The sequence below is a fragment of the Sapajus apella genome, unplaced genomic scaffold (genome assembly GCF_009761245.1).
Source record: "Sapajus apella isolate SASKATOON/1434 unplaced genomic scaffold, GSC_monkey_1.0 scaffold68, whole genome shotgun sequence".
In the NCBI taxonomy this organism is placed as follows: Eukaryota; Metazoa; Chordata; class Mammalia; order Primates; family Cebidae; genus Sapajus; species Sapajus apella.
Window position 1 is genome coordinate 4700763 of NW_022437008.1, and position 12319 is coordinate 4713081.

A 12319-nucleotide genomic window follows, 5' to 3' on the forward strand; every position below is an offset into this window, starting at 1 on the left:
AATTAGACAACCACATATATGTGTGTGTGTTTTTGTGTGTGTGTGTAAAGAGAGAGACATCTTTTCAGGGCTTTTTATTTTGTTCCATTGGCCTATTTGTTCATTCTTGCACCAATAACATACCTGCAATAATGACTACAGTACAACTTGTCACATTAACAAACTGAAGGAGGAAAACATTGTATCAATGAGCCAAAAAGACATCTTACAATATTTAGCAGGCATTTCTATTAAAAGAAAAAAAAAGAAAAATTAAACAGGAACTGAAAGAGACAACTGAACCACAATAAAATCTATTTTTGGGTAGCCCGGGGGCCCAGTTAGACTTGTCCATGAGCAGAACCACTGCAGAGAGTCCCCACTACGTCAATGCCTAATAAAGTCAGGCCATCCTCAAAACCCCAGAACTGAAGAGCTACCAGTGTGAACCTCCAACCTGTAACAGATGTGTGGAGTGAGCCCAGCAAACCCATGGGGGAAAGGCTGTCTGAGAACCAGCCAACATCCCAGTGTGTCCAAGTAGGTCACAGAGTTAAGGAGGAGTCTTCTGGAACCTTAAGAGTTAATGTCGTTTGGCCAGGTGTGGTGGCTCACGTCTGTAATCCCAGTACTTTGGGAGGCTGAGGCAGGCGGATCACGTGAGGTCAGGAGCTCAAGACCACCCTGACCAACATGGTGAAACCCCCTCTCTACTAAAAATACAAAAATTAGCCAGGCATGATGGTGGATGACTGTAATCCCAGCTACTCGGGAACCTGAGGCAGGAGAATTGCTTAAACTGGGGAGGCAGGGGTTGCAGTGGGCCAAGATCACGCCATTGCACTCCAGCCTAGGTGACAGAGCGAGACTCTTTGAAAAAAAAAAAAGAGTTCATGTTGTTTGCACTGTTGGGTTTTGGACTTACGTGGCACCAGTTTTTTTTCTTCCCAATTTCTTTCAGAATACGAATGTGTAGGCTATGCCTGTCCCACCATTGTGTTTTGGGAGTAAAATTCTTGCTTGATTTCATAGACTAACAGCTGGAGGAAAATTTGCCTCAGGATAAATCATGCCTTGTTTCACCATACCTGATCTAGATGAGAACGAACTTTTGAGTTTGTGCTGGAAAGAGCTAAGACTGTGGGGCAGTCAGAGGGGAGTGAATGTATTTTACATGTGAGAAGAACATCAATTTGGGAGGCCAGAGAAGACATGCTATAGTTTGAATTTGTCCCCAAGTTTTAGGGAGAAACTTGATACCCAATTCAATAGTATTAAGAGGTGGAAACTTTAAGAAGTGATTGGGCTATGAGGGATCTGCTTTCATGAATGGATTAATGCCATTATCACAGGAGTGGGTTCCTTATCAAAAGATGAGTTGGGCTTCCTCTTGCCCTCTCTGCCTTTGTGCCATAAGATGATGTAGCAGGAAGGTCCTTATGAGATGCCAGCCTCCTAGTCTTGCAATTCCTCTCCTACAGAACTGTGAGCCATTTTCTGCTGTTCATTGTAAATTACCCAGTCTGTGGTGTTTTTTTGTTTGTTTGTTTGAGATTGAGGTTTGCTCCTGTTGTCCAGGCTGAAGTGCAATGGTGCAATCTCAGCTGACTGCAACCTCTACCTCCCAGGTTCAAGCGATTCTCCTGCCTCAGCCTCCCAAGTAGCTGGGATTACAGGCATGTACCACCACGTCTGGCTAATTTAGTATTTTTAGTAGAGAAAGAGTTTCACCATCTTGGCCAGGTTAGTCTCAAACTCCTAACCTCAAGCAACCCACCCACCTCAGCCTCCCAAAGTGCTGGAATTACAGGCATGATCCATCAAGCCAAGCGAGTATCTTCACAAAATAGACTAAGCAAAAGGTAATAATTTTTGTGTTGAATTCCTATTTTTATATGTATTCTTTTTTTTTTTTTTTTTTGAGACGGAGTTTCGCTCTTGTTACCCAGGCTGGAGTGCAATGGCGCGATCTCGGCTCACCGCAACCTCCGCCTCCTGGGTTCAGGCAATTCTCCTGCCTCAGCCTCCTGAGTAGCTGGGATTACAGGCACGTGCCACCATGCCCAGCTAATGTTTTTGTATTTTTAGTAGAGACGGGGTTTCACCATGTTGACCAGGATGGTCTCGATCTCTTGACCTCGTGATCCACCCGCCTCGGCCTCCCAAAGTGCTGGGATTACAGGCTTGAGCCACCGCGCCCGGCCTTATATGTATTCTTAATTCTTTTTGTAAAGCCAGTGAAGCTAAGATAAATGACAATAATAGAAACCATCTAAAAGATACTTTGAGGCCAGGCACAGTGGCTCATGCCTGTAATCCCAGCTCTTTGGGAGGCTGAGGTGGCCAGATCACGAGGTCAGGAGATAGAGACCATCCTGGCCAACATGGTGAAACTCTGTCTCTACTAAAAATGTAAAAAATTACCTGGGCATTGTGGCATGCACCTGTAATCCCAATTACTTGGGAGGTTGAGGCAGGAGAATCGCTTGAACCCAGGAGTTGGAGGTTACAGTGAGCCGAGATAGCGCCTCTGCACTCCAGTGTGGTTACCATCTGAAAAAGAAAAAAGATACTGTGACGGAATCATGTCATTTTTTATAACATTGTTGCATTGCTCAAGTCAGAAAACCTAAAATCTGGATACATATTTAAATGAAAACAGGCCAGGCCCCAGGGTATTCCTAGTAAATCATTTTATGTTTTAAAATTGTTTTAAGACTATTGAGTCCAATTTACTGATACTTTTTTGTGAATGTTTACATGTATCTTAAGTAAAATTGACCCACATTTTGCTTTTTAGGGGGTATTTATCCTCCTCTAATTTTATGTTGGGATATTTGCCTTATAAAATGATCTAGTAAAATTTTGTTACAGGTTACATATCTGTTTTTGTTTTTAGACAGAGTCTTGCTCTGTAGCCCAGGCTGGAGTGTAGTGGCATGACCATGGCTCACTGCAACCTCTGCCTCCCTGGTCCTGGTTCAAATAATTCTCCTGCCTCAGCTTCCTGAGTAGCTGGGATTACAGGCACACGCCACCACGCCCAGCTAGTTTTTGTATTTTTAACAAAGATGGGGTTTCACCATGTTGTCCAGGCTGGTCTTGAACTCCTAACCTCGTGATCCACCCACCTCTGCCTCCCAAAGTGCTGGGATTATGGGCGTGAGCCACCGTGCCCAGCCAAGTTCTATATTCTAAAGCTTTAATGCTTTTTACTGCCTGTAAAACTATGGATTGTAGATTTTAAAAAACATCATAACTGTACTTTTCCCCCTTTATATATGGATTAGTTCAGGGTTTTTTTGTATCTGGAGTCAATTTTTATCATTTAGGTTTCTCTAGATTGAAACATATTGAAATATATGCATATAGTAATACTGAAACATATTGAAATATATGTATACAGTAAATATATGTATATAGTAATATGTAACAAATATTTTTTAAAAACCTCCTTATTATGTAGCTATTTCACCTTTTCCATACATAAAGCTATGAGTCATGTTTTTCCCTCAATAACTGCCAATCCATATTAATGTTCTTTTAAAAGGGAATATCTTTAGTCTATTAACTATTCCATTAATTTATCATAAAACTACTTCCTGTTATTCACCTTACCTTTAAAAAATTTCTGGCTTAAGTTAATTCTTATTTTTCCCCATCACACCTGTTATGTGATAGTTATTGTATGTATGTGAATAGAGTGGTGAACAAGACAAATATTCCCAACTATCTCCTTTATCAAACTCTCATTCGCCAAGTCAATATTCCCCCTACCCTAATGGGACAACTAGGAATCACCCCTAGAGTCCACAGCCCAACAAAATTACTCAAACAATCCAATCCTAAGCTTACCCGCATGCCTAACCCTGCCTTATCCATTCCTTCCCAGGAAAACCCCCAATGCTCTGCCCTCACCCCTTCTGCATCCTGATACAACACCTGGGCGCTTCTTTATGTGACTCTGCATGGCATGCGACACCTCCTGTTTCTAGGATCTGAGTATAAACTTCTTCCTTCATGACAATCATTTCCATGTCTGCCTGTCTCACCATGATTGATTAAAACAAATCCCAAGCACATTTTAACACAAAGATCCTAAAATGTTCCATACACTGTATTTGATGGATAAGTCTCTTACGTCTCCTTTAATATGTAGGATTCCACTTTTATCTTTTTTTTTTTTTTTTGAAATGTATTGGTTAAAAAAACTAGGCCATCACTTCTGCAGAATTTCCCGAATTGTGCATTTGTTTGTTTGTGTCATTAATTTGTTCTTTTATTCCCCATGTTTCTTGTAAACTGGTAATTAGGTTTATAGACTAACTTGTACTTCTCAATGAATTTAGGGGACCAAGAAAACTTCACAGGTATCCACTGTGTGCATCCATTACATCACATCAGGTGCATCTGGCTGTTCTTATTTAGAGATTGTTAATATGGATTAGTGTCCTGGCATTCTGCTTCATGCAGTATAAGCTTCCTATCCATTTTTCACCTAATGGTCTTGGCATCCACTACTATCACCACCAAAATACATTATTTTGTAAAATTAAAAAGTGTAATTTTCTAATTCAATCATTCCTTTGACCTTTTAACCAGTTGGAATTCTCTAATAATAAACAACTTTCCTTCACCAACTTTTGGTTGTCTTGAAATATAGTTCCTAAAGTATAGGCAAGTTAAATGTTCCATTCTTTTCCTTTATTTGTTAATAATGCTCTTGTATGCTGCATAACTAATTAATGCATTTGGTTCAGAAAAAAAAAAAAAAGAAGCTCAAAGGTTGGAGCGGTCATGACAAAAGGACAGAGGAACCAATGTGAGGGGATTGCCACTGGCCAAATACAGGACAATTTAGCATTTTTAAAAAGCTACAATTAAAAAAAAATTAATACAGTTTTATAATACAAGTGATTTTTAATTTCCAAATAGTTTCATGTTATCCTTTGTCAATTTTTGATATTGACTGGGGCCAGAGAATGCTGACTGTAGATTTTCTTTTTTTTGAGACAGGGTCTTGATCTGTCAGTCAAGCTGGAGTGCAGTGGTGCAATCATAGCTCACTGCAGCCTCAACTCTTGGGTTCAAGTGATCCTCCCACCTCAGCCTCCTGAGTAGCTAGGACTACAGGCATGCACCACCAAGCCCAGGTAATTTTTAAACTTTCTTGGTAGAGGGTCTCATGATGTTGTCCAGGCTGGTCTCGAACTTCTGACCTCAAGCAATCCTCCTTACTTGGCCTCCCAACATGCTGGATTTACAGGCATAGGCTGCCTCACCTGTTCTAGGATATCTGTTTTTTAATGAACAAATTGAAAAGGAATTTCTTACTTTCAATATTTTAACAAGAATAAGATATCTCAAGTTCAATGAGAAGTAAATGTTGGTGGAAGGCATTTCTAAATTCATTATGCCCAAAGCCTTTAGTATGAATTATCCAAAAAGAAGTATTAAGTATGATAAAAGAAAGTTTAGTGGCTTAAAACAAAAACCATTTTATCATATCTCATGTTTCTGTGGGTCAGAAATTTGGGCAGGGGCTCAGCTGGACAGTCAGTTCTTCCATTCTACATGGCATCAGTTGAGGTCACCAAGTCACTCAGTGGCATTTAGCTGGTAGCTGGTCTGGTGGATCCAAAATTTTACTCCAATCTCTGGTGTCTTGGTGGATGTCAAGAAAACAGGGTTCAGCAGGATGCCTCTCCCTCACTACGTAGTGTCAGGGCTTCTCCATGTGGTCTCTTCAGGAAGGTGGCCAGACTTTGGGACATGACAGTTCTCTCATTTCATGAGATGAAGTAACTCTATTAGTAAAGTCTGAGTCAAGAAACCAGCACAGCACTACATCTACCATATTCTATCGGGCAAAGCAGTCACAGTCTGCCTATATACAACAGAGGGGATATAAATTCACCTCTTGATCAGAAGAGTATCAAATTGCTGCACTCTTATATGACCATTTCATAAATTAAAAAAATTATAGCACAGAGCAGTTAAGCATCTTGTCCAGGACGACACAAAGTGATGGGATAGAGATGACGGTGTCTTTCTCACATTTCTTATAACAGGATTACTTTTTAGAACAAATGTGCTGAAGTTTCAGGTTTGAGTGATGATGGAATACATTACATTATCATACTCTTCTAATGGTATAAAACCTCTTATGCCAAATCAGTTGCATGTAGGGAGCAAAAGAGATTAATTACTACATTCATAGAATGTTCCGTAACACAGAAGTTGAAAAGACTTTCTTATATTTTTACATTATGAATTTTCAGATGATGGGTAAGGTGTGAATGTTGCCTAAAGGCCTTCTTACATTCCTTACATTCATAGGGTTTCTCACCAGAATGAATTCTCAGATGCTGAATAAGGGATGAATTAAGTCTAAAGGCCTTCCTACATTCCTTACACTCAAAGGGTTTTTCGCCAGTATGAATGCTCTGATGTAGAGTAAGCTTTTGGCGCAATCTAAAGGCCTTCCCACATTCCTTACATTTATAGGGTTTCTCACCAATATGAATACTCTGGTGCTGTGTGAGTTGTGAAAGTAGTCTAAAGGCCTTCCCGCATTCCTTACAGTCATAGGGCTTAACACCAATATGAATACTCTGATGTGAAATAAGTTGTGAGTAACGACTAAAGGCCTTCCAGCATTCCTTACATTCATAAGGTTTTTCACCAGTATGAATTCTGTGATGGAGAATAAGATGATAACCACGACTAAAGGTCTTTCCACATTCCTTACATTCATAGGGTTTCTCCCCAGTATGAATTCTCTGATGGAGTGTTAGTTGTTGTCGCACTCTAAAGGCCTTCCCGCATTCCTTACATTCATAGGGTTTCTCACCAGTATGAAGTTTGTGATGTACTCTAAGACCAGAGCCACACAAAAAGGCTTTCCCACATTCTTTGCATTCATAGAACCTGTCAGCACTATTAAGCTTCTGATGCCGAGTCAGGTGTGCATACTGTCTAAAGGCCTTCCCACACTCTGTACAGACATAGGGTTTCTCACCAGTATGAATCCTCTGATGCAGAGTAAGTTGTCCTCGTACCCTAAAAGCCTTCCCACATTCTTTACATTCATAGGGTTTCTCACCAATATGCATTTTCTGATGTACTCTAAGATCGGCACCACATATGAAAGCTTCCTCACATTCCTTACATTGGTAGAGTTTTTCACCAGAATGAAGTCTCTTATGTCGAGTAAGGTGTGCAGTCTGTCTGAAGGCCATCCCACATTCCTTACATTCATAGGGTTTTTCACCAGTATGAATTCTGTGATGAAAAGTAAGCTGTTGGCGCACTCTGAACGCCTTCCCACATTCCTTACATTCATAGGGTTTATCGACAAAATGAAGTCTCTGATGTGGAGTAGCAGACGTGCGTTTTTGGTAACAGGATACTTTTTCAGATGGCATTTTCACATTACTGAAGTATCTTTCTAGAGGTCTCTCTTGCCTTTCAATTTTTTCTTTGGATTCCCAATCATTTTTTAAAATGAGACCCTTAAGGCCATGGTTTTTAATTCTTTCCATTATCTTCCACTGGGATAAATTTATTTCATAAATGTCATTTTCTAAAGACAACTTCTTGGCCTCATACTTGGTCTGCAAATCTAAAATAAGACAAGAAAGCAAACACATGCTGTTTTCTTTTACTAAAAGAAGCAACATTTCTAATGTAGAAATGAAACACAACTTAGGTAATCCTCAACCAAACTCTAAAATATTGGCATACAATCTGAAAACAAAAAAAGCAAAAGAGAACATCAGGAAAAATGAGAGTTCATACAAAATAGCAAGATTGGTGATTAAGTAAACATTTTAAGTCATTGGTTCTCATATGGCAGCGTGGACCAAAATCACCATGTAGCTTGTTACTAACGCTGAGGCTTAGACAACACTCAAACCACCTGGATCAGACTCTGCAGTCCTGGAAGGATATTCAATATTCTCTACACGATCATTCTGATGAGAGGCTGAGAATCTATACTCAATATTTTTTTCATCTTTCTTCATTCTTAGAATCCAGTCAAGTTCACTGTGATTAAGAAGGCTTCTGCTGCTGGGCGCGGTGGCTCAAGCCTGTAATCCCAGCACTTTGGGAGGCCGAGGCGGGTGGATCACGAGGTCAAGAGATCGAGACCATCCTGGTCAACATGGTGAAACCCCGTCTCTACTAAAAAAATACAAAAAATTAGCTGGGCATGGTGGCGTGTGCCTGTAATCCCAGCTACTAAGGAGGCTGAGGCAGGAGAATTGCCTGAACCCAGGAGGCGGAGGTTGCAGTGAGCTGAGATCGCGCCATTGCACTCCAGCCTGGGTAACAAGAGCGAAACTCCGTCTCAAAAAAAAAAAAAAAGAAGGCTTCTGCTTATCTATGTCATATGATCTCAAAGCAGCGTCCCTTTTCTGCTACCTGGAGAGGCCTCCTTGCAGATCTCACATGTCTTAACTTACTTCCATCTCTTAGGACTCTTCACAGTCTGTACTATCTCCCACAGATCTCCTGATTGGGCTTTTTGCATGGCTGGCTCCTTTTCATCCTGAGGTCTTAGATTAAAGGTCATTTCCTTTAAGGTTGACCCTATTGATAGTCCCTAAAAATCCATGTTGCTATTCTCTATTTCTTACCTTTATAATACCTCTCAATTTAAAAATTATATATTAACTTCTCCATTTGTTATACTGCTTATTCTTACCTATAAACCTCCTCAAGGACAGAAACAATCCCTACTTTACATTAAGTAATAAATGCTAAGCATATAATAGGTTTTACTCATTTAATTCCCATAGTTATATACTTGTCCTAAATTTCTCTCTCTACCTCTTGTCTCTCATGCCTTATAAAAATGATTAAATATTCTCTTTATTCGTCCAGGGTAGCCCAGCTAAATACATGCATGGAACAGGTGGCTGTATATTCCTATACATCCATCACTGCTTATGCCCTTATATGCAGTGTACTACCCATTTGCTCTTTCACATAGCTATGGGTAACTTTTCTTTATCACTACACCATAGCAAAGGTATTGAGAAGTTCTACCTACTCTATCTCCCCTTCAACTTATTCTATTACTCATTCATTTGACAAATATTCAACTGGTTTTGTTCTTTCCTCCCATGGCTCAAGTTTTCTCCTTTCAATTTCCTAATAGTCAAGGCGATTTCTGTATTTTTAGGAAAGCTGTATCAGTGATTTTTCAGACAGGAAAACATGTTTATATCTTATTGAAGTTCTTATGAAATTCTTGGCACAAAAAGATGGGATAAGCTGGTAACTCAGTAAGGTGGACAAAAGTAATGTGCACATTCAAATGTTATAGTCATCTGAATATGAAGGGCTTACAAACAGAAGTAATGTTAGATATAGGCCAAGGATGGAAAGCCAGCAGCAGAAACAGAGGAAAATCTAAGTGCTGAATGAGTTGTGTATGAGAGAGAAACAGGATGAGCGTTTCAATTATTACAATGTAGTCTCTATTAAAAAGTTGAAATCTAGATACACACTAGGAGTTAGCAAAAAAAAAAGTTGAAATCATACAGACATTTTCTACAAAACCTAGAAATTAACAAAAGTAAAAGAAGCAAAAGTAAAATCTACCTGAATATTCAAAAGTCTACATTAAATAACTTTTACATCTGAAAATAAGATCTGAAACAGTATTTTTGGTTTTTGCTTGCTTGTTTGTTTTTTGAGATGGAGTCTTGCTCTGTCACCCAGGTTGGGGTGCAGTGGCATGACCTCGTCTCACTGCAGCCTCTGCCTCCTGGATTCAAGTAATTCTCCTGCCTCAGCCTCCAGAGTAGCTGGGATTATAGGCATGTGCCACCATACTTGGCTAATTTTTTCTATATTTTTAATAGAGATGGGGTTTCACCATGTTGGACAGGCTGGTCTCAAAGTCTTGACCTCAAGTGATCCTCCCACCTCCGCCTCCCAAAGTGCTGGGATTACATACATGAGCCAGGGTCCCTGGCTGTATTTTTGTTTTTTAGAAAATAATGGTAGGCTGAGTGCAGTGGCTCACACCTGTAATCCCAGTACTTCAGGAGGCCAAGGCAGGAGGATTTCCTCAGCCCAAGAGTTCGAGACCAGCCAGAGTAACATGGCAAGACCTCATTTCTACAAAAAACAAATTAAAAAATTAGCTGGATGTGGTGGTGTGTGTTATAGTACCAGCTACGTGGGAGACTGAGGTAGGAGGACTGCTTAAACCCAGGAGGTCAAGTGTGCAGTGGGCTGTGTGTATGACACTGCACTCCAGTCTGGGTGACAGAGCAAGACGCTTTTTCTTAAAGAAAAAGTAAGTCTGGCCGGGCGCGGTGGCTCACGCCTATAATCCCAGCACTTTGGGAGGCCAAGGCGGGTGGATCACGAGGTCAAGAGATCAAGACCATCCTGGTCAACATGGTGAAACCCCGTCTCTACTAAAACTACAAAAAATTAGCTGGGCATGGTGGCGCGTGCCTGTAATCTCAACTACTCAGGAGGCTGAGACAGGAGAATTGCCTGAACCCAGAAGGCGGAGGTTGCGGTGAGCCGAGATCGCGCCATTGCACTCCAGCCTGGGTAACAAGACCAAAACTCCGTCTCAAAAAAAAAAAAAAAAAAAAAAAAAAGAAAAAAAGAAAAAGTAAGTCTATATTTTGAAAACCTCCACATAAGTATCTATAAAACATAACCATGGTGCTTAGAAGAAACTTTAAAAACTAAAACCCAGCAATAAAAGTGAAAAACATCATTAAAAGTCTTACTCAAGGCTGGGCACACTCATGCCTGTAATCCCAGCACTTTGGGAGGCCAAGGTGGCGGGGATCACAAGGTCAGGAGAGTGAGACCAGCCTAGCTACCACAGTGAAACCTCATCTCTACTCAAGCTTGGTTCCTATTCTACTTTAAAAATAAATACAACACTTTGGGAGGCTGAGGCGGGTGGATCACGAGGTCAAGAAATCGAGACCATCTGGTTAACATGGTGAGACCCCGTCTCTACTAAAAATACAAAAATTAGCTGGGCGTGGTGGCGTACGCCTGTAGTCCCAGCTACTCGGGAGGCTGAGGCAGGAGAATCGCTTGAACCCAGGAGGCGGAGGTTGTGGTGAGCCGAGAATGCGTCATTGCACTCCAGCCTGGGTAACAAGAACAAAACTCCATCTCAAATAAATAAATAAATAAATAAAATAAAAGTGGAAACAGGGCATGGTGGCTCACGCCTGTAATCCCAGCACTTTGGCAGGCCAAGGCAGGTGGATCACCTGAGGTCAGTTCGAGACCAGCCTGGCCAACATGGTGAAACCTGTCCCTACTAAAAATACACAAAATTAGCCAGCTGTGGTAGTGAACACCTGTAATCCCAGCTACTCGGGAGGCTGAGGCAGGAGAATTGTTTGAACTCGAAGGTGGAGGTTGCAGTGAGCCAAGATTGCGCCACTGCACTTCAGCCTGGGTGACAAGAGTGAAACTTTGTCTCAAAAATAAAATAAAATGCAAAAGAGAAAAACAGCTGAATCAAAATATACAACGGTTGTCAATAGTGAACCAGAGAGCACCACCCCACCTCACAGCTCCATCAAAGAGGAGGAAAACTGGAGAGAACAATAATAAAAAAGATGAGTGGTGAATAGGACAAATAACTGGTTCTTTTAGTATCCCCAGCTAAGACCTTAATTTGTTCCCCAGGTTGCAGACCTTTCCTCCTTGGGCCACAGACCTTTAAAGAGGGCTTTCTCAACAACATAAGGATGTGCCTCTTCCCCAACAATCTGGGGTTCCCTGTGGTGACAGCTTCTTCTTGCCTGACTGGCCCTTACCTGGACATTGTCCTCTTCTTTTCCTCACAACTTTCCAAGGCTCTTTTCCTTGCTCCAATAAGGAAATCACATCTGGTTTAGAAATGAAGCATCCTGCTCAGAAGAAAAAAAATATAAGGTACATTGAAATAAAAAATAAATTCAAAATTACTTTGATTCAGTCTTGGTTAAAGTATATAGCAAAACAGTAATTGAGAGAAAGAAAAAAAAAACAGCCGGGCGCGGTGGCTCAAGCCTGTAATCTCAGCACTTTGGGAGGCCGAGGCGGGTGGATCACGAGGTCAAGAGATCGAGACCATCCTGGTCAACATGGTGAAACCCCGTCTCTACTAAAAATACAAAAAATTAGCTGGGCATGGTGGTGCGTGCCTGTAATTCCAGCTACTCAGGAGGCTGAGGCAGGAGAATTGCCTGAACCCAGGAAACGGAGGTTGCGGTGACCTGAGATCGCGCCATTGCACTCCAGCCTGGGTAACAAGAGCGAGACTCCATCTCAAAAAAAAAAAAAAAAAAAAAAA

At 41.0% G+C, this 12319-nt stretch overlaps 1 protein-coding gene and 1 long non-coding RNA gene across 2 annotated transcripts in view; one reads left to right on the top strand and one right to left on the bottom strand.

Moving 5' to 3' along the window:
• Positions 1–5103: 5103 nt before the first annotated feature.
• Positions 5104–11775, top strand: LOC116530910. Its single transcript, XR_004260175.1, has 3 exons — positions 5104–5132; positions 7327–7379; positions 11671–11775. It is a non-coding gene; the product is annotated as an uncharacterized LOC116530910 (long non-coding RNA).
• The window catches only part of ZFP82 (ZFP82 zinc finger protein), a 20618-nt gene continuing 13756 nt past the window's right edge, over positions 5458–12319 (bottom strand). The window contains exons 4-5 of the mRNA XM_032249422.1: positions 11802–11894; positions 5458–7603 (exon numbers count right to left, since the gene is read on the bottom strand). Coding sequence (XP_032105313.1) covers positions 6234–7603; positions 11802–11894 — 1463 coding nt within the window. The 3' untranslated portion in view covers positions 5458–6233. The remainder of the gene's footprint in view (positions 7604–11801; positions 11895–12319) is intronic.